The 22,727-nt window shown below is 44.3% G+C and overlaps 1 protein-coding gene across 1 annotated transcript in view; it reads left to right on the top strand.

Annotated features, from left to right (window-relative positions):
- The window catches only part of BARD1 (BRCA1 associated RING domain 1), a 68,577-nt gene that overhangs the window by 28,064 nt on the left and 17,786 nt on the right, over nt 1–22,727 (top strand). Inside the window, exons 5-7 of the mRNA XM_065413569.1 lie at nt 1,042–1,122; nt 1,915–2,087; nt 17,550–17,658. Coding sequence (XP_065269641.1) covers nt 1,042–1,122; nt 1,915–2,087; nt 17,550–17,658 — 363 coding nt within the window. The remainder of the gene's footprint in view (nt 1–1,041; nt 1,123–1,914; nt 2,088–17,549; nt 17,659–22,727) is intronic.

The raw sequence follows: 22,727 nt of genomic DNA, 5'->3' as shown, positions 1-22,727 counted from the left end.
GTGGGAGTTTTAACTCCTGGTAGGGCCATCAAGCTGGACAAGTGAAAAGATAGGGACCAAAAGAACAGCAGTCAACTGGTCCTCCAGGTTGGGGTTGAGTGATAGGCCAATAACCTATTTGCATAAAAATATTAAGTGATAGAAACACAACAAAGTAGGCATTCCAGCGAACAGCGTTATAGACAGGGGTGAAGGAGCCTTGTTCATGCTCTAAGCAATGTCTGACAGCACAGGTTCAGAATTCTAATAAGCAGGGAGTCTGGGAGCTGTTAAGTCCCAAACTTTAACCAATTTTGTGGATATTCTGGTGAATTGTAGGTTATATTCTTCTAGGCTCCTCCTTCTACTCCCCGTAATTTCTGTCTCGAGCATTCCCCTTTCCTTCCTGTATGGTTTCCATCTCTATGCCTTAGCAAAACTTGAATATCTTGTAGTGTTCTGCCAGAATGGAAATGAAATTATGATGGTAGCATAGCTGCCAATGATATATGGGTGCTGGCAGCTTTAACTTGCATAATAATTGACAGAGTAAATAGAAATACTTTCTCTTTGCTTTTTCTTTCAGTATTTTAGTCATACAAGTTGGATGTTTCTAAGACAGGCACATAAATCGGGTTCACTTGTGCATATTTCTAGCTAGTCATTTAGATTAGTTTGACACAATTTTTGGTTTGAAGGACATGTAATTTTTGGGTAAATGTACCTGGTCTTAATCCTTGCAGTCAGTCTTAGCCAATAGATTGCAGTCTGCACACACTTGTCCAGTTATGTATTCTGAATTATTTATAGTGCGTCAGATGTGCCTTATTCAGTCTGCTCCTGACTTAAATTAAGCTTTTAGGTGTTTCTGACTAAACTATACTAATAAACAGTGTTGTTTTCGAAAGAGTAAAAGTTTGTAGGTTGACATTGTCTAAATGAAAGTCTTGGTTTAATTGCAATCAAAATGATGCAGCTTATTACTGTTCTCTCCCATTTATTTAAATTTGTTCTGTCTATACTTCCAAAGAAGTTTAGCAATGATTTTTTTTTCCCTTCTAGGGTGATGTATCAGCCGTTGAACACTTACTGAAAAATGGAGCAGACCCCAATGTTAAAGACCATGCTGGATGGACGCCATTGGTGGGTATCAACATTTTTATGATATTTTCATTTTTTTCCTCCACACTTCCATTTTTTACAGTTTGTTCTTTCCCACCCCTATCTTTATTGTATCCAACACATAAAGAAGACAGTTATGAGAAATAGACTTCCTGATGACATTGTGAGAATGCTGTTCCTTTAGAATCATCCCACCTCTCCTCAAGTGTCATTGTTCTCTCTCACTTTTACTATCATATTCAGGATAATCTTCACCTATGATTTCTTAAGTGTGGAAAATGATCTCTTTCCAGGTTAGTGTGCAAGCAGTTTCTTGTGCATCTTGTAAACTGTTAATGCCATTAGATCTGTAGTTCCCACCATTTTGGGTGCACATTAGACAGTGGAATTTGAACTTTGGTTAGATATATTTTTGTATTATCGCATGCTTGAATTTCATTAAAAAATGATAGGTAGTGAGTGCTAATCCCTTTTCATCCTCTGCCTTTTTCTCCCAAAGAGCGTGTTTGACCCTAGTCGACATAAAGGAATGCCTTCCAAGTTAGTCTTATTTGCACACCAGGTGGTCTCTGTTCAGTTCCTCTGTGCTCTTTATCAATGCCATGTTTGAAAAGATAATTACTCATGATGGCCATTGTATTGTCAAAATTGAATAGTGTCTCCATATCCTGCTGCCATTCTGAGAGAGGCTATGAAAGTGAATGCATTAACTCATGGTGACAAACCTCCATTTAAAAAAAAAAAAATTCTGTGCTTTCATTAGAATTTTATGTCTTTCTTTCCCGTGTGCTTCTTGTCAACATCACCGGCTAGCACGAGGCTTGTAATCATGGGCACAAGAAGGTGGTGAAGCTATTGCTACAGCACAGGGCACTGGTGAACACTACTGGGTATCAGAATGACTCGCCGCTTCATGATGCTGCCAAGAATGGGCATGTGAGCATTGTTGAGCTGTTGCTCTCACATGGAGCCTCCCGGGATGCAGTGTGAGTAAATGTGTAATGTTATTTTGTAATTGACTTCTTTATTTCCAAATTGATGTTGCTTGTGAAAGTCCAGGATGTAACATTGAGTAAATTTGAACCAAAGCTCTTAATAGAATACATATGATTTTATTCAGTGGGAGTTTCTTTTTGTGTTCAGTTACACAATGCCCTTACCTTCCCCTTTCTAACTTGGATGTTATCTTTTTTGCTTAGGCTTCAGGATTGTCCTAAGCTTTTCTTTATGAAGTTTGGAACAAATCACGAAGTTTGAGCTTTTAAAAAAAAATTAGTAAACAAACAAAAAAAAATCTGAGTGCATAATGGAAATTATTACTGATATTTTTAAAAAGTACTTCCATTTTAGCTATTTATATTTCTGGTGAGTTTGCTCCATTGATACACATGTAGCAAACATCTGGCATTGTAAAGTGACTGATACTGTCTCAAACACACAATAATTATTCATGGATTTATCTTTCTGATTGTCATCATATCAGTTGAATGAGATGCTGGGTTGATCATGTTATGCTACAGTGGCAGTAGCATTGCTATTTGTATCAGCAGCTATTGTATAAAATCTGTAATCTGGTACCATGCATGTTGTCAGTAAATGGCATGTGCACATTACATGCTTGTAGTATGTAGCCTTGTTCATATCTGACTTGTTTGCTGAAGTATGTACCTCCTTGGCTATAGTGTGAAGTGGGGATAAGGAAGCTTTAGTAAATTAGCTAGCTTCAAATGTTGTAAACATATTGAAGTTCTGTTACAGAATGGAGGTATTCGATCAGAAAATACTTCTAGTTTACATGAAATGTCAGAATAGAAAAATAAATCAGAAAAGTAAAAAAGGAATCCTTCCCTTGGCCCGGGCAGCATATTTAAAAAAAAAAAAAAAATAGGGTAGTACATCTGCTTCCTAAGGTATCCGCTTTCCAAGAAAAAACGTTCACCAGTTGGGTATTGGTAGCTGCCTGTATGGTTTTTACAACTCTCCTGGGTTTCTGAAAATATTACACAAACAACCAATTTTGGTATAAATCTTTTTGATAGCAGTCAAAAGACTGGAAAAATTGTACAGTAGAACTTTAAATTGGCAATACTAGAATTTTCAGGTCTCTCTTCTTATTAGCCCACCGTTTCTGCTAGATTTGCTATCAGAAACTGAAATGAAGCTGAGAGAACTTTTTTTTTCAGTTAGCCATACTGGCAAATATATGACCACGTTTGGTCAAAAAGTCTCCTACTCATTTCAAATCAAGAAAATAGATTGAAGTCCAGTTCCATTCATAATGTGAACAGACAAGACCTAGTCTAATGTGGATATAAGCAATTTTCTAATATTTATTGTAGCAACAATAATATCTGAAACAGTGTGATATGGGGTATCCAAGACTACATCCCCTCTAAAATCAAATATGTTTTAGGAGACTGGCTACAGGTGGTATCAGCATACTGCCATTAGTGGTATAGAAAAGGGCTCTGTTTGAATTTTTAAATGGGCAATGTTAATAACGGGGAGGCACTATGACTTCATCATTTGCAGGATATACAAAATTCATTTATAGTTTCTTAAGTGGTTTTATAAATAGGTACCTAGCAAGAATTTTTAAACGTACCTTGCCAAAGGCTTCTGTAAAGCGAGTGTTGTCTGAGAATAATGATAATGCTAGATTATTCTCATGGAGTAATTTCTACTGTGATTATTCAAGCTTTATTAAAATTTTCTGGGTACAAATTTAGCATTCTTTGTGTTTCATCTCTTGCAAATGGACCTGCAAGTGACATGGCAAGTGTTTAATGTTTTGCTACTTGGTAAGTGCCACAAAAAATATTTTATTTTCCTGATCTTGTATAGTCCTTCTGTATCTGTTGCTGAGATGCTATTGTGTAACACACTACTGTAGTAGTTGCAGAATTACATCAAAGATCTTTTCTTCCCATTTGGTAAAAGCAATTTGTCCTCTTACTCCAGTAGATGAAGTTATTCCCATGTTGTAACATATAGAAGAATGCCACCCCTTCTACGATGTCAGGAGTAAGTCTTACATTGTGCTATTACATTGAAGAGCTAGGTATTTTTCATCCGTAAATCCCAACACACTTTACAAAGGAGGCAAGTATTATTAGTACTATTTTACAGATGTGGAAACTGAGGCACGGAGAAAAGCTGACATTAAAGTGTAAACAAAACTTCTAAGTCGTAGAGATACTTCTCTCATAACGCTTGCTCTTACTCCCAGTGCGACAGCGCCCTACGATGAGACTCCTGCAGTTCCCTCTGCCTCACAGCTCTTCATTCTTCTCTTCGCCATCCCTTGCTTCAATTTATTTTCAGTGAAAGCATGACATAACATGATGTCCCATAAATTCTGACTTTTCTAATTGCCTTTGCAGCAATAGTTGTGACCGATGTGGTAGTATAGAGGTTCAAAGCTCCTTATTGATCAAGGCAGGATGGTTTCTTAACACTGAGTTGATAATCCCATTGTCTTTCAGGCTATTTATGTACACATCTGCCATGGGATTTCTGTCACTATCAGCCAGGTTTTTAAAAGGGTAGAGATTGAGTAGTACTGAGTTTTGAGCAAGGTCTGAAGATTTACTAGCTGCTTAAGAGTCTACTAGAAGAATGCGCAACTTTAAATGGAAGAAGTTTGTGGTCTTAGCCTGTACTGCTCAAACTGCTTTGCTGTTTTCTTCATCTCAGTTCATCTGGCTAATATTCCAGTTTTCTACTAATTTTTGTTCATCCCCAGCTCCCCAGGCTCTTGAGGAGCTTAAAACTTCCTATTAAAGAGAGCCCTCTTGGACATGGGATATAAGTGGTTCTTAATTAGCTGATTAAACCTTTTAGAGCCATATAAAAGCCTGAATAATCACCAGTTTTTCCTGTATCTCTCTTAGCTCACTAAATTTTGTCAACATGTTAAATGTGTTCAAACCGTATTTAGACCCCCTGTATAAATATATTCATCATTAAGGAAAATGTGGCTTTTGCAGTCAAACACTTTTATTTTTACTGCAGAATTATCTAAACCAATACACCTCTACCCCGATATAATGCTGTCCTCGGGAGCCAAAAAATCTTACCGCATTATATTGAACTTGCTTTGATCCGCTGGAGCGCTGCTTTACCACGTTATATCCGAATTCGTGTTATATCGGGTCACGTTATATCAGGGTAGAGGTGTATTTTCTTTTTAACAGTGTGCCTTAGTAATTTGGGGTGTTAGTGTGTTGGAATAAAAGTGACGCCTGAGTTGAATTTAGGGTATTTCTACTTTTGAGAGCTGGAGCTTGAGAAGACATACCTGCACTAGCTTTGATCGAGCTAGTACAGTAAGCCAAGAGTGTAGCCATGGGGGCACAAGTGATTTGTACCTGGCATCTTGCTAGCCACCCCAAGTATGTGTCTGCCCTTCTGCCACCGCTCGCGATACTACGGCAACACTATTTAGCTCACTAGCTTGAACAGATCTAGTGCAGGTATGTCTTCTCCTGCTCGAAGTGTAGACCTAACCTTAGAGTGCTAGTTTGAAATAGTTCTATATGACACTTTATAAAAAGTGTACTGTAAAATATAGTAACCTAGTTTAATACTGGTATTTAGTATCTAATTTACTGTAGTGTCTAGGGATTCCAACTGAGATGAGACCCATTGTGTTAAATGCTGTACATATACATGGTAAGACCTGAAATCTTATGCTTTGTCTGCCCTGTCTGTTTAGATTGTAAAAAAGGAACATTTGACAGATGGAGAACCGAGGCAAAGACTTGTATATAGATAGTCTTTGTGAATTTTTAAAATTTTACTTTTCAAACACCTTTAAACAGACATCTGATATACCGTATAAGTAAACTTCACATCTAGTACATCTCACCTCAAAGATACTGTCAGATTTTTATCTCTATGATTTAAGTATAGGAAATAGCTTTACTATAAAAGGGAGTGTGTGTACATATTTTGTAGGATGAGAACACAGATCAGAATTGTTTTTATTTTCCAGAAGACAAATCATAGAATTTCAATTTTCCTTGGCAATACTTTTTTGGAAATCTGCAAGATTAAGCAGTTAGGGCATTTTCTTTGCTGTTCAATTTTTTTCTGACTAAGAAAGATACGAACTGCATATGGAAAATATTATATGGACCAGTGGACCTATTAATTGCCCGGCTGGTCTAGTTAATTTTTTTAAGTTAATCTCCTACACTTTTATGTTTTCTTGTGCTTGTTCTCTTGAGTTCTGTCTTTTTTTCCTTGCTTCACAGCAAGCCAAGTGACTTGAAAAATTAGATCTGTGCATTTGCAATTTCACAGTTGTTCATAAATGCTTTCACTCAAATGGGCTATCTTGCCAGTTCCTCATGCACAATAAGTTTAGCATTAGTAAAAATTGTCTCATTGCCTTATTTCTTTTAGGTGTGTTTTAGCCTTCATCCAGTGGGCGCAAGTTTGAGTCTGAACAATCCCAGGCAAATGGGAATATTTATTTAGAGGTAGACGTGCCTCTAGGCGCAGATGTGAGCAAAGTATGGGCATATACTGCTCCATCTCATGAGTATCCCAGATCATATTGTGCTTCAGATACTCCTCAGACACAATTCCTTCCTTGCTTCTCCCTTCCTTGAGTGCTGCTGAGGTATGTATTAATTTGCTTGTTGCCCTATACCAGCAGCAAATCATAACCCTTCCCCCTCCCAACCCAGCTTCGTTAGTGCTGGCTGATGCATTGGGGAGCACAGCCAAGGCTCTACTCTCTTCCCCATCCACCTACTCCCAGGGGAAATAAACAGACCTGTTTGTTTGTGTACTCCCAGAGCCAAAGTCTATACAGCCAATGCCATGGTGTAAGAAGAGGGTTCTTACTGTTCACCATATAGCCCAAGTATGGACGGTGAATGAGTTACCCGCAGGTGATTAGGAATTTTCCACATAGGGGTAAACGGTAAAAATGTAGCATTGGGAGCTGATCTTTCTTTTTCCAAGAAGGTTCGGAAAGCAGGGGAAAAAATGTTTTACATTGGCCTGCTGAATAATAATATCATGGCTAAAGGTGTTAAAATGAGGCATTTAGAACATGTATTATTTATGTCGGATACACATGTGGATACAAAAATTTAGCATTTGATTGCCTAAATTGGAGACTACAATCCAAAAATCAGCCTTCTCAATGCTTTTGAAGCGCTCCTTAATTCTGCATATATATCTGCCTTATCATATATTCTTTCCTTTTCTCTGATTCCTTATTTCCTGACTAGCTGGTTGTCCTCTCCCCTCACTACACTTTGCTGTATTGTTACTGTTACCCCATATGCTAGAACTGTATCTGTAGGCTTGGCAAAATTTGATGTTGATTATTTTTTAATTTCAATGGATATTATCAATGTTTATTGTAAAGCACTTTTTTCTCTTTTTACTGATTGTTGCCCTATACCAGCTTTAAAGTTTTCACAGTTGTGGGAAATGATAGGGGTCAGACAAAATTATTTAATGACAGTAGATGTTGAGATTCAGAAAATGAAAGCTTTATTACTCTTAAAACACAAATTGTCAGCACCACATGCCAGAGTATGCGAAGTAAATATCCTTAAATCAAACTCAAAGGAGTTCTCAAGCAGTATTTTTCTTCGTTTGCCTATCTGTAAATTTCAATTATTATCAATAGAAATTTTTTCGTTGGTTTATGTACAGTGAAATCAACATTTAATGATTAAAAAAAAAAAATTTGAATCCTTCCAAGCCTCTGTCTCCATGACAGAGAAATATTCTCAATCCCTGTTGTGCCCTACCCAGAGGCTGAGCACTTGTTTAGCTTGAGGCCAATATCAAGCTCCACCTGTTGGGGTCAGCCATGTCACACTCATCCCTCAATAATAAACATCCTGGAAATTTTACATTAATATCCCATTCGACTGACAGCAGCCAATGGACTCCCAATGCCCAGGAGTTCAGTAGTGTCACCCCATCAAACTCCAATGCTAAAGGTCATCAGCTGCTGTTGAGGAGCTCTTTGATTTTGTGGTCCTGCAGAATCCAGCACTGAAGGTCCTGAGGGGTCAGCTGCAGTATCATATGTTTCATCACTCTCCGTATTGGTTTAAGCATCAGGTTTGAGGTGCCTTCGAGGGTCTCTGTTCTCCAGCACAGTGATCCTTCCAGTATTAAATTTAGGTTCTCTTTAGCCTTGAGTGTTTTCACCAGCCGTCAGTACTTAGATAAGTAGCTGATAGACTTTTTGCCTCAAAGGATACATCTGGCTCTTGTAGACCTAAATTAACCTTGAAAAGTCTACTTTTATTCATTCAAGAAGAGGCATTTATTGGAGCACTTCTGGACTCTGGATTAGCAAGAGCAGTACATCTGTCTTACCTAAAAAAGATGGAGCCTCTAACTTCAGGATTCTATCAACAAAGAATAAGAGGCTAAAGTTAAGGTTGAGGAGCCCTTTAGGCTTTAGTTAAGGTCGAGGAACCCTTTGTTTAAAAGGAGACTCTTCTATGTACTCTAAACTTGGCGTGCTTACATGGATCACCTCGAAATGTGTGCCTTGGTGAGGGTGATCTAAATTTGGAATTACACTTGTCTACAATTTTTGAGAAGTCGTCTGCTTCAGAGATAAAATGTGCTATTTATTATGTATTTTGATGTGCTGAATTCAAATATGACAATTAAAACAACTGGCTACTGTTTCTAAGATATTTAAGTTTTTACATTTTATGTCTATGTATATTATGTAGATAGTAGAGTTTTAATCATAAATTGTAAACCTAGGTCTTTTCATGTGTTTATGGTTGCTTTACATGATGATATTTCACCTGTCCTGTTTATGTAACACTTTAAAAATCAGCAAAAGGGTTATATAAATAAAATTTATTATGAAACAAAAGGCAAACTATTATGTACATAGTTTAGTCCTATTCAGTGTCTACTCGGCGCTTCTTGGCTTGTCTCTTGTATTCATTAAATGGAGCATCTCTTGTCACTGTCCAGCAATAGTCTGCAAGCATTGATGGGCTCCATTTGCCCTGATAGTGTTTCTCCATTGTTGCAATGTCCTGGTGAAATCGCTCGCTGCTCACTGCTCTGCAGTTCGGTGGAAAAAAATCTAGATGAGAGTGCAAAAAATGTATCTTTAGTGACATGTTGCAACCAAGGCTTTTGTATGCCTTGAGGAGGTTTTCCACCAACAACCTGTAGTTGTCTGCCTTGTTGTTTCCGAGAAAATTTATTGCCACTAACTGGAAGGCTTTCCATGCCGTCGTTTCCTTGCCACGCAGTGCATGGTCAAATGCATCATCTCGAAGAAGTTCATGAATCTGAGGACCAACAAAGACACCTTCCTTTATCTTAGCTTCATTTAACCTTGGAAATTTTCCATGGAGGTACTTGAAAGCTGCTTGTGTTTTGTCAATGGCCTTGACAAAGTTCTTCATCAGACCCAGCTTGATGTGTAAGGGTGGTAACAAAATCTTCCTTGATTCAACAAGTGGTGGATGCTGAACACTTTTCCTCCCAGGCTCCAATGACTGTCGGAGTGGCCAATCTTTCTTGATGTAGTGGAAATCTCTTGCACGACTATCCCATTCACAGAGAAAACAGCAGTACTTTGTGTATCCAGTCTGCAGACCAAGCAAGAGAGCAACAACCTTCAAATCGCCACAAAGCTGCCACTGATGTTGGTCATAGTTTATGCACCTCAAAAGTTGTTTCATGTTGTCATAGGTTTCCTTCATATGGACTGCATGACCAACTGGAATTGATGGCAAAACATTGCCATTATGCAGTAAAACAGCTTTAAGACTCGTCTTCGATGAATCAATGAACAGTCTCCACTCATCTAGATCGTGAATGATGTTGAGGGCTGCCATCACACCATCGATGTTGTTGCAGGCTACAAGATCACCTTCCATGAAGAAGAATGGGACAAGATCCTTTTGACGGTCACGGAACATGGAAACCCTAACATCATCTGCCAGGAGATTCCACTGCTGTAGTCTGGAGCCCAACAGCTCTGCCTTACTCTTGGGTAGTTCCAAATCCCTGACAAGGTCATTCAGTTCACCTTGTGTTATGAGGTGTGGTTCAGAGGAGGAGGATGGGAGAAAATGTGGGTCCTGTGACATTGATGGTTCAGGACCAGAAGTTTCATCCTCTTCCTCTTCCTCATCTGACTCAAGTGAGAATGATTCTGGTGCATCAGGAACCGGCAGTCCTTCTCCGTGGGGTACTGGGCGTATAGCTGATGGAATGTTTGGATAATGCACAGTCCACTTTTTCTTCTTTGACACACCTTTCCCAACTGGAGGCACCATGCAGAAGTAACAATTGCTGGTATGATCTGTTGGCTCTCTCCAAATCATTGGCACTGCAAAAGGCATAGATTTCCTTTTCCTGTTCAACCACTAGCGAAGATTTGTTGCACAAGTGTTGCAGCATATGTGTGGGGCCCACCTCTTGTCCTGATCTCCAATTTTGCAGCCAAAATAAAGGTGATAGGCTTTCTTAACCATAGTGGTTATACTGCGCTTTTGTGATGCAAAAGTCACTTCACCACAAACATAGCAGAAGTTATCTGCACTGTTCACACAAGTATGAGGCATCTCTGCTCACTTTGGCTAAACAGAAATGTGTCCCTTTGCAAAATCAAACACTGACAAATAAGAGAGCACGACACTGTATGATTTCTAGAGCTGATATAGGGCAATTTGTTCAGCAGAGTGATGTAAGCTTCGTTATGATTGCATCATCCATGACTTCTAGGAATAACATGATGCAATTCATATCATGTATGACGCAATACCAGCTTCAGATTGCATCATTCATTGTTTTGCCTAAAAAGCAAGTACTGTCCAAACCCAGTCCTAGATTTATTCATAGATCCAGTCAAAGATGTATTTTAGTCATTTCTGGTTTAAATTGAGATTCCTTCCCTTTATAACTCACTTATCCTCCGCCATTCCCAAGTCAAGGGTCGTATATACTGACCCAATAGCATATCTTGAAAACTAGAGCCAATCAACAATTTTAAGCATCATTTTCGTTCTCAGTGACCCAGAATTAGTAAAGTTGGACTACATTTATTTCAGAAGCATTTTGGCTGTAGAGCAGCGGTATTTGAGCAAAAGGTCCCCAAGATACAGTCTCTTGCCCTCTCACCCCCAAAAAAGCTTTTCTCAGGGTTGATTTTACGTACACTTTTTTCTGGGCATACTCGGGGATCAAACTATGGCTCTGATTGTGCCTAAGGGGTCTCAATCACTCAACACTTACCCCAGTTAGTGCATGGCAACCACTGACCTCTTGGGAAGGCAACACTGAAGATATTGTTCAACAAAGTGTTAGGTTTGAGCTTAAGGTTTATGCACCAAACGGATCATACTGCACACATGTAGACAAAGTATGCAAGAGGGTTGCTACCCAGCCCATTTTCACATGACCTGGGTGGGTCAAGGGGCTGTGCTGTGGCCATTGAACAGTAGCAACACCCAGGCATTATATGTTCAGAACCCACCCTTGGGAGAAATCTGGAAATGAAATGTCTGCATGTTGCTACAATCTGCCTTTGTCAAAGGGTTGGTTTTTGTTTTGGGGGGAAGTGAGCAGGGAAATGTAATCTGAATACAGCAGAACATTTAGAAATTGCTCAAGGTATATTCAAAAAGAAAATAAATTACACATGCAAATACTTGCTGGAGGAAGGGGAGAAGAGTGGAGTGCATAGGAGAGGGGTTGTGGGGCACAGGTCAAGGGATGGGACACTGGGAGTTGGTGGCAGCGTGAGTAGAGGGTATTAGGGATGTGGGGAGCTGTCAAGCCCCCATTTCCTCCTGTGTCTGTCCTAGGATCTGGGGTCCTATGCAGTGGTCTGAGACCCTCTCCTTGCTCCCCATGTGTGTGCCAGGATCTTGGGAGGCCCTGAAGGTAACACAGATTTAAACCCGAGAGTACCAGGAAATACAAAGTTAAGGTACACACCATCCCTGTGTGGAGTGGGGGAGCTGTTGGGGCTGGAATGGCCTGGAGGGAAGGTGGACTGAGCGGGCCAAGGGTGTGGAAGAGGAGCCTTGACCAAAGCAGGAGAATAGGGAGTCTGTTGGGTGGGGAAATGTAAGAGGTGTGCAGGCTCCATGTACAGCTCGGGCTACAAAAATCAAGGAGGCGGGCAGCCCTCCAATAATCTGCCTGATGTGCATGCAGCAGCAGGGTGTGCCAGACTTATGTTCTAATAGCTTCTAAAGTGCTATGGCTTAATGGGTTAGGAATGGGAGGGTGAGCCGGGAATGGTGATAGGGGAGCCTGTATGTTGTGGGAGAGGGGGAGTGGAAAAGGAGAGAGACATGAGTCTTTGCTCATGTGCTTAGTTACTATATCTGCCATGCAATGAAACTGTCAATTTCTCAATTTCTCTCACTGTCCCTATTAGCAACTATACATGCAAAACATTTCAAAGCATGACCATTATCCCTACTCTACTATAGCAAAGTCTATAGAGGCGGGTATTTACGGTCTCACACAACCATGTTGGGCCTAGTGGAGAGAAAAGTGGGCTGGAACTCAGAAAACCTGGGCTCTGTTCCCAACTCTCACTGACCTGCTAGGTGACCTTGGCCTAGTCGCTTTACCTCTCAGTGCCTCAGGTTTCCCATCTGTACCTTGAGGATAATGATGTTTCCCTCTTTGGTAAAGTGCTTTGAGATAATTCACTGACACAAAACCCCTCATTAATGCAGAATTAAGGTTGCCCGGTTGTAACCTGTGCTCTTCCGGAGCATTGAGTTCAGCAAAACTCAAACTTGTGATAACCAGGTAATGAAGAGTTCAGCTACGCGTCCACGCGAGCTTACCTGTGCCCTCTTTGAACAATGCCGCAGTGCGCTCAGAACATCCGTACTCACAGTCTGGCTTTGCACTGTACAAGAGCTACCCACGCCTGCCCTACTTCATTGTAGCCTGCTCCACAGAAAACAACCACATCTGCTAAATTTTACAACCTCTTCAGCCCCTTCACTATTATGCACAAGTTGCCACCTAACACGATCCTTTCACTTACCCTTCACTAAATTCACAGACCACGCTCCTATCCCACCTAACTTCTGACATTTCCCATCCATGGCCAGAAGACCCAGGTCCTGCTGCTGACACAACCTACACAAGGCAATGCTGAAATGAGGCAGACTGGCTCTCTCAAGATACATCTGCACCTCTTTCTTTTGATCTCTCTCACACACAAGTCAGGGAGAAGGGCTCACACACCGCTCGGAGAGGCATGGCCTTTAGATCGCCTCATATCACAATCACAAGTCTGCTAAACTGCTCCAGCTAATCCCTCCGCTGTTCAGTACGGTTACACCTAACAGAGTGAATGCAGCTGGAGTGCAAGCAAATAATTCCCAGAACCTATTGCCAGCTCTAGGGAGAGAGAATTAAGTTTGCATGGAGATGTACCTTAACTCTGTTTCCTGGTTTTCAGAAGGTTGAGTTTTGCTGAATTCTATGTTCTGGAAAGGCACAAGATGCCATTGGGCAATCTTAACTCTATTAATTACTTTTTTTTGTCAGTGAATATAATTAATGTCAGTCAGCATGGTTTCATGGAAGGTAGCTCTTGTAATCCTGTCCTAAAAAAAGACAACGGTTTTGTTTTACAGGTCTAGTTGATGAAGGCAACTGTGTTGATATAGTATACTTGGATTTCTCCCAGGCTTTGACTTACGACCACATGACTTTTTTTTTTTTTTTTAAGTGCATTATATAGCATTAACAGAACACACGCTGGATCACAGACAGATCTCAAAATGTAGTTAATAGAGAGATACCACTGAGCAGGGCTGTTTCCAGCAGGGTCCCCCAAGAATCAGTTCTTGGTCCTACTCTGTTAAATATTTTTATTAGTGATCTAGATAATGATATGAAATCTTAGCTGGTGAAGTTTGTAGATGAGACACAGACTGGTGGGACAGGTTACTGTTGTAGAGCAATCTGAATCACTTGGCTAAATGGTCACAATCCCAACAATGTGCTCTAATACAGTCTAATCAAGGTAATGGATCTGGGAATCAATAACACAGGTTATCTACAGCAGTGGTTCTTCCAGGGGGCATATCAACTCATCTAGATATTTGCCTATTTTTACAACAAGCTACATAGAAAGCACTAACAAAATCAGTACAAAGTAAAATTTCATACAGTGACTTGTTTATACTACTTTATATACTATACATTGACATGTAAGTAGAATATTTATATTTCAAATGATTTATTTTATAATTACATGGTAACAATGAGAACGTAAGCAATTTTTCAGTAATAGTGTTCTGTGACAGTTTTGTATTTTTATGTCTGATTTTGTAAGCAAGTAGTTTTTAGGTGAGGTGAAACTTGGGGGTACACAAGACAAATCAGACTCCTGAAAGGGGTGCAGTAGTGTGGAAAGGTTGAGAACCACTGATCGACAGGATGAGAGATTGTCTTGGAAAGCAGTAACTTAGAGGGATTTAGGGCTCATACATAATCAACTCAATGTGCTCTCTCAGTGCAATGCTGGGGCAAATAGATTTTATGGAAAGAAAACCCACAATACTTTCCTCTGAAGCATCAGATTGATCTAAACCAGAGATGGGACACCAGGCAGGGTGGACCACCTCTGAGGTAATACAGAGAATCCTTTCTAGATGCCCGGCTGGTATGTCTTGCTCACATGATTGGCAGGAACCTTGCCGGGGGTGGGGCGTACCACCTTCTGTAGATAAGGTGTGGTCTGCCTACTCGGATCATCTGGGCATATCTCACCTAATTATTTCCTGCTATTACAGGGGCCACAGGCTTTGGCACATTTAACAAAATCTACAACCTATGTTTATTCAATGTTACAGTTGCACAATTAAAATAAAAATATACATCACAAAATAGTCAGGATGTGTAACATGGCCCAGTTGTGAAAACCTGAGGTCTTGCATTTTCTAACATTATTGTACTTTGTTTGACTTTAACATTACGTGAACATCCCTTATTTTTTGTCACCTTGCAATATCAAGCTTATGCAGCGTATGCACTGGTAAAAGGTGAACTTAAAATGCTGTTTGAAACAAAAAATTCCTAATTGTCATAAAACCCCAATTAAATACAATGTGAAGACTGAAAGAGTGCAAATGAAAACACTGTGTAATAAGGCATATAGTTGTTCTTTCACTTAATTGCCAAGACCTGAGTTGAAGCCCTCAGGATTCTTTTGCAACAATTAATGATATCACTATCACTCTATGAAATAAAAAAGCATACAAACTGATATAAATTTAACATTTTTAAAAGCTAGGTTCAGCCATCTGGTGTAAAGAAGATGATTTTAATGCATATACTAATATTTATTTCTCTTTTGGACCTGTTTGAAGGAACCATCTTACAGCAGCTTGATTTAAATATGGCCCTAATTTAAACAGAGGCCAAAGCTTACCCTGATGATGCATGACAAAGCAGGAACAGCATGGTAGCATTTAATCGGCTGCAACTCCCAGGACCGGGCTGAAGTGTGACCAATTATCTTTTAATCTGTAGCATTTGTAATACACCAGCTCCCAGCACATTAGAAATACAGGAGAGCTAGGGGCTGGCAATATTGTGAAATTAGGGTGTCTTAGCAAAAACCCCCGTCCAGAATCTTTGACCAGAGATTCTCTCTGTTAGCAAGTTGTGCATACACCTCTAGCCCGATATAACATGGCCTGATATAACATGAATTCGGCTATAATGCGGTAAAGCAGTGCTCCGGGGGGGGGGAGGGGCTGCACACTCCGGCGGATCAAAGCAAGTTCGATATAACACAGTTTCACCTATAACGCAGTACGATTTTTTGGCTCCCAAGGACAGCGTTATATCAGATAGAGGTATACTAAAGAGCAATGAAAAAAGAAGAGGTGCATTTAGGTTAGAATGATCATACAGCTTTGATTTCATTGTTTTTTCTTGGTTAAGATTAATAATACAAGGATATTTCTTTTTATGCCAAATCATGTAACTATGCTGAGGTACTTCCACATATGGACTAAACTCTGATTTCCTCCTACATACAGGCTTTACACGGCAACATATGGCTATCTTGAAAAGATAATGCTACAGTGATACAGCAGTTTTTTGACCTCTTTAGCTCTGCTTTTTCTATTACTCTTTACTCTGTAACATGGCATAACCGAGTCACTTCATTCTCAGGGCCGTGCTTCCCATCATGAGCTCTTACGTTTCCTTTTAAGATCTAGGGCCATGTAAGGTGGAAGGAAGAGGAACAGCTGTAGTAGCCGTTATTCCTACAAAGGACGAGGCAGGTACAATGCCCCCGGGGAGTGCTAGTGAGACCAGGCTTGCTAACACCGGTTACTGTACCTGTTCCGTAGCTGCAGGCTTTTTCTCCTCTAACTACTGTCCTGCAGCTATAAGGTGGTGTGGGGAGGAGACAGATGTCACGGCCACACTCAGACATGCCCATGGTTCACTACAGGTACAACTATCCAAATTATGGCTGGTGAATTATGTGGGGAGTAAAAGGTTTCCTGCATGCCCCATAGCATGACTAATAACCTTAATTTCTCTCTATGTTGGCAGATTTGTCATCTGTGACATACAATAGCAAACCGAATAAGAGAAACACCAAAATTTGAGTTGATGCCTATAATAGAAAGCAATCTTAGCTAGCTGTGGGAGCCTTATGCGCACGCGTGTTTTCTGTCACAGTGGTGGTCTTGTTAACAGGCATCTTACAGTGCATCATATAGATCAAAATATGACACTGTTCTGTTTGAATTGTGTTCGAATTCTGGTAGCGGGATGATTTGCTAATGGAATACTGAATGGGGAGAAAATAGCATTTACAATAAACCTTTGGTCTTGGCTTGATTAGTACTTCTAACCTACTATACCGAAAGTCTCTGTCTTTTATAGTCTGTAGTAGGATTTTTGTACCTAAACTATATATTTTTTTATACTTGCATATATTTTTTTTCTATATCAGCACTGTGACACGATGTTGGTGGATTCAAGTGCAGACCTTGTGTGCCTGTTTTACTGGTATATTTGTTTGTATTTAACTTGTAATAATCTGTTAGAACTTTCCATTTGGAATCAACATGCTTTTTCTTCCCTGGTGGCGTGACTGCAATTAAACGTTACAAAGCCAAATTCTGGCTGTTGTGATAGATATCAATGTATGAGCAGCAAAACATTTAACAAGGGCTGTGGTTTATTTAACCTGTCATTTGGTTGTAAACTCTCTTACTTTTCATGTTGAATGTAGCAGCTTGTGATTCTGAATCCATCTGCCTTTGACGCAATTCTTGAATCTTATCTGTGTGTTTTAGCTGAAATTGCATATTAGTAAGAAGGTGAAAAAACTATCCAGCTAATGCATCCAGTTAGTTAAGAATCAAGTCACACATTTTATTTACTTAAACCATCTGTGCTTGTTTTACCAGTAATATATTCGGTCTGCGCCCTGTGGACTACGCAGAAACTGAAAAGATGAAGTCTGTGCTAATGCTACCAGTGAAGAACGAATCATATTCATTTAGTCAATGCTCAGAAGTAAGTGTTTCTAAAAATCAAATCCATCTTGTGAGCCCTGAACACTTTGGACCTAGGGTAACTAGGGCAGCTGGCTTTACAGACAGGTTAAAAATGGGCTGGGAAACATCGTCCCAGTCAAATTTGTAAAACTCTCCAACGTTCCCAAGAAGATTTCTGTAACAAAAATGATATATACAGAATGGGGTATGAAGATTTTATATGCAAGACTGTGGGGTCATCTCCATAACTCAGAATGGTTCCCAAAATATTGACAAACTTTATTCCACATCTTGTGTTGTCTGCGTCTGTTGTTGTATACACACATCCAGTAAAAAGACGCACCTATTCTTTGCTCTAAATGCTTTTACATACTTTAAAAATATAATAGGCTATTCCAGTATCTCCCTTCACCCAATAATTAAGATGTTTTCAGCTGCTGGGTTATTACACCTCTTTACAGTCTTCTGCCAGAGACCTCTCAGTTTCTTGCAGCTGGAGAAAACAAATTGGCCTCACAGTACGCCTTAACAATCACAAATGTAAGACTGTGCGCGGTGGTCTTATTTACACAAATGCCCCTTCTTCTTCGAGTGCTTGTTCACGTCCATTCCACATTAGGTGTACGCGCGCCGCGTGCACGAACGTCGGAAACTTTTCCCTCAGCGGCTCCCGTCGGGCCCGCAGGGTCTCCCTTCCCGCCAGAGCGGCGCCCCGCCCCAGCGTATATATACCCCTGCTGGCCCGACCCTCCCTCAGTTCCTTCTTACCGCCCGTGGCGACGTTGGAACAGCTCTTCTCTCAACTCGAGAGTGTCCCTTAGCATAGTCATTAGCAGTAGTTATCAGTTCTTTGTTATAGTAAGTGTTAGAGTTAAGTAGTTTTTAGTTGTTACAAAGACCAACCAAACTCTTGGTGATAGGGGTTTGGTCAACCCCGGCACCGGCCCTGGGCGGCGGGGCATGCCGCACGCCCAAGGCTTCAAGGCTTGTGCCACGTGCCGCAGGCCCATGCCAGTGAGTGACCCGCACGAGTCGTGTCTCCGTTGCCTGGGGGAAGCTCACCAGTAGGAGCGCTGTAAGATTTGTAAGGCTTTCAAGCCCAGGACTCAAAAAGAGAGAGACTTTCGCCTGAAACAGCTCCTCATGGAGATGGCGTTACAGCCCTCCGCTCCCACGGCACCGTCGGCGTCGGTGCGAAGTGCCCCGGCATCGGTCCGCGACCCAACGCAAGCGGTGCAGGCTAAACCTGTGGTGCCGCCTCGGCGCGATCACGCCCGGCACCAATCTGCTTCGCCGGCCAAGCCCAAGAGCCAGCCCAAGGCCCGGGGTCGCTCCCAGCACAAGAAGGCGGCACCTACGAAGACCGCTAGCGCGCCCAAGGCCGTGCCGGCCCCGGCACAGGTCCCGGTACCAGTGGCTCCGGCGCCGAAAGGCCCGTCGAGCCCCGGGACAAGCGCGTCGAGTGAGGAGGAGGGGCTGGAGGAACTGTTGGAACAGCCCTCCACCCCGGACACATTTGAGGCGGCGAAGGACCTCATTGAATTGTCCTCCGTCAGCACACTCCGCGCCAAAGACATTCCGCCGAGGCTGCCTTCCAAGGGCAAGCCGGCGATGATGCGCCCGTCGCGGTCGCCATCTCGGCACCGCTCCCGGCGCCGGTCCCGGTCGAGCTCCGCCTTGGTGGACTCCCGGCTTTCCGCCGCGCAACGGGCCTCCACGCAGAAGGGCCCCGGCGCGAGCGAGGCACCGTCCCAGCAACCCGGCCCGAGCAGGCACCGGGGCGCTTCGACGGCGAGGACCCCAAGACCGTCCTCCCGCAGCCGTTCCCGGTCCCGCGGTCAACGGTACCGTTCCAGATCCAGATCGGTACGGCGCTACTCACGGTCCCGGTCCCGACGGCACCGCTCCCCGACACCGGATCGGCACCGCTCCACGGCACCGCCGTGGCCCTCCAGGTCGCCATCGCTTGCGTCGGAAGTGAGCTCGGGGCGGTCGAGGTACGATCGCAGAGGGCATTCCGCTACACGGCACGAGACCTCTTGGCAACCACACTGGAGCCATCCGGGACAGTGGCCGTTCTGGACCCCGTGGGCCTATCACCAGCAAGGCCCGCCATCCAGAACTTCGAGGTCGGGCCCTTCGGGGGACCGGTCCCGCTCCCCACGGTACCGTCCCACCTCCCGTGTGGAGGCTACGGTCTCCAGACCGCCTGAGGCCGAGAGGGCGGACTCGGCACCGAGCCAGGCACCGTCCATGGCCCAGGGCAGGGGACGCACCCCGGAGGGCCAGCCCGCTGAGGAGGGCTTACAGGAGGATGAGGACGCTCAAAAAGCCATGACCTCCTCCTCCTCACCAGATGAAGCCGTGGCGGGCACGACAGTGTCCGGCCCTCCCCCAATTGACCACCGGGCGCACCAGGACTTGCTCCGCCGGGTGGCCCTCAACTTGGGGTTGCAGGCGGAGGAGACGGTCGAGCAGGAGGACCCCATGGTAGACATTCTCAGCCCGGAGGGTCCCTCCAGGATTGCTCTTCCATTGATAAAGACCGTACAGTCAAACTATAAGACTGTGTGGCAGACGCCGGCCTCCTCTGCACCGACCGCACGGGGCGTCGAGAGGAAGTACTTCGTCCCATCCAGGGGGTTTGACTTCCTCTTCTCCCATCCAGCCCCATGTTCGCTGGTAGTTTTGGCGGTCAACGAAAAGGAGCGGCATGGCCAGCAGGCTCCGGCCCCCAAGGCCAAGGAGGCGAAACGATTAGACCTCTTCGGCAGGAAGGTCTACTCGTCGGGAGGCCTCCAGTTGCGGATCGCGAACCAGCAGGCGATCCTCAACAGACACAACTTTAGCTCCTGGGCGTCGGTGTCCAAGTTCAAGGAGGCCCTGCCTCAGGGGTCGCAGCCCGAGTTTGCGGCCATTGTGGATGAGGGAAAGGCGGTGGCCAAGACTTCTTTACAGGCCTCGCTCGACTCGGCCGATGCGGCCGCCAGGACTATCGCGTCCGGAGTGGTGATGAGACGTTCAGCGTGGTTGCAAGCGTCTGGTCTTCCTCCAGAGGTGCAAAACACCCTCCAGGACCTTCCGTTTGAAGGGACGGGGTTGTTTTCGGAGCAGACTGATGCCAGGCTCCATGGCCTCAAAGATTCGCGGGCTACCCTCAAGTCATTGGGGATGCATACCCCCGTGACGCAGAGGAAACCCTTTAAGCCACAGCCTCCACAGAGGCAATACCAGCCTCGCCCTCGACACGAGCCTTACCGTAGACAGGGCAGAGACAATAGGCGTAGGCGCAACAATACGCCTAACCACGGTCAAGGCCAGGGCAATAACAACGGCAAGCCGCAGCCGGGCAATAAACAAGGATTTTGAAGATGCGATCGAGGACAGCGTACCGATCTCTTCCCCGGATCCTCCCCTGTGTTTCAGGGACCGCCTATCCCGTTTTTCCCGTGCCTGGTCCCATATAACATCAGATCATTGGGTCCGCCGCACGGTGGAGTCAGGATATGCCCTCCAGTTTTCCTCGCCCCCCCCTTCCCACCCACCCCCCCCGTCCCTCTTCAGGGACCCCTCTCACGAGCAACTCCTTATGCAGGAGGTACGGACCCTCCTCGCTGTAGGGGCGGTGGAAGAGGTTCCTCCAGACCTCAGAGGAAAAGGGTTCTATTCCAGATACTTCCTCATTCCCAAGGCGAAAGGGGGCCTCCGTCCTATCCTGGACCTTCGCAAGCTGAACAAGTACTTGCAAAAACCACGTTTCCGTATGGTCTCCCTCGGTACCATCATTCCTTCCCTGGATCCGGGGGATTGGTACGCTGCCCTCGATATGAAAGACGCGTACTTTCACATCGCTATCCGCCCGGCCCACCGGCGGTTCCTGCGCTTCACTATCCAGCAGCGCCATTTTCAGTTTGCGGTCTTGCCCTTCGGCCTGGCAACGGCCCAACGTGTCTTCACGAAATGCATGTCCGTGGTGGCGGCCTTTCTTCGGAAGCGACGGATGCGCGTCTACCCATACCTGGACGATTGGCTCCTGGCGGGCCGGTCAGAGGCAGAGGTTCACGCCCACGTGACATTGGCGCTACAAGTGTTCCGCGATCTCGGCCTGTTGGTCAATGTGCCCAAGTCCTCACTAGTCCCCACACAGAGACTGGAATTCATAGGGGCAGTCCTGGACTCGGTGGCAGCGAGGGCGAGCCTTCCCGTATCTCGTTTCCGGGCAATCCAGGAGGCCGTGACCTCCATTCAGAGATTCCCCACGACCACGGCCAGACGTTGCTTACAGCTCTTGGGGCACATGGCGGCATGCACCCACGTGGTTGGACACGCCCGCCTCCGGCTCCGACCTCTGCAGCTGTGGTTGGCCCAGGTATATCGCCCCAACAGCGACCCATTAGACATGGTTGTCACGATTCCGGCTCGGGTCTCGGACGCCCTCTGTTGGTGGCTCGACCAACAGCAGATCTGTGCGGGGGTCCCGTTCGCTGCCCCACAACCAGTTCTGACGTTGGTGACAGACGCGTCGGACCTGGGTTGGGGGGCGCACCTAGGGGACCTACGCACTCAGGACTTGTGGTCCAGGGAGGAACAGTCGCTTCACATCAACCTGAAGGAGCTGAGGGCGGTTCGCCTCGCCTGCCAGACCTTTCACGCCACCATAAGAGGGCACGGCGTGTCAGTTCCGACGGACAACACTACCGCTATGTTCTACATAAACAAGCAGGGCGGGTCCCGGTCCTCTCCCCTCTGTCGCGAGGCACTCCTCCTCTGGGACTTCTGTATAGCCCATTCAGTACACCTCCGGGCTGCATATCTCCCCGGGGTCCAGAACGGATTGGCGGACCGCCTCAGCCGGTCCTATCTCACGCACGAGTGGCGGCTGAGGCGGGACATCCTCCGGTCAGTCTTCCTGAGGTGGGGGTTTCCCCAGGTGGATCTGTTTGCCACCATGGACAACAGCCAGTGCCCACAGTTTTGTTCCTTCCAGAACCGCAGTCCGGGTTCTCTGGCGGACGCCTTTACAATCCCGTGGGGAGGGGGCCTGCGATACGCCTTCCCCCCGTTCCCACTCATCCACAGGGTCCTTCT

Source organism: Emys orbicularis, chromosome 11 (assembly GCF_028017835.1).
Source record: "Emys orbicularis isolate rEmyOrb1 chromosome 11, rEmyOrb1.hap1, whole genome shotgun sequence".
Classification (NCBI taxonomy): Eukaryota; Metazoa; Chordata; order Testudines; family Emydidae; genus Emys; species Emys orbicularis.
This window is presented reverse-complemented; position numbering and strand designations above follow the sequence as displayed.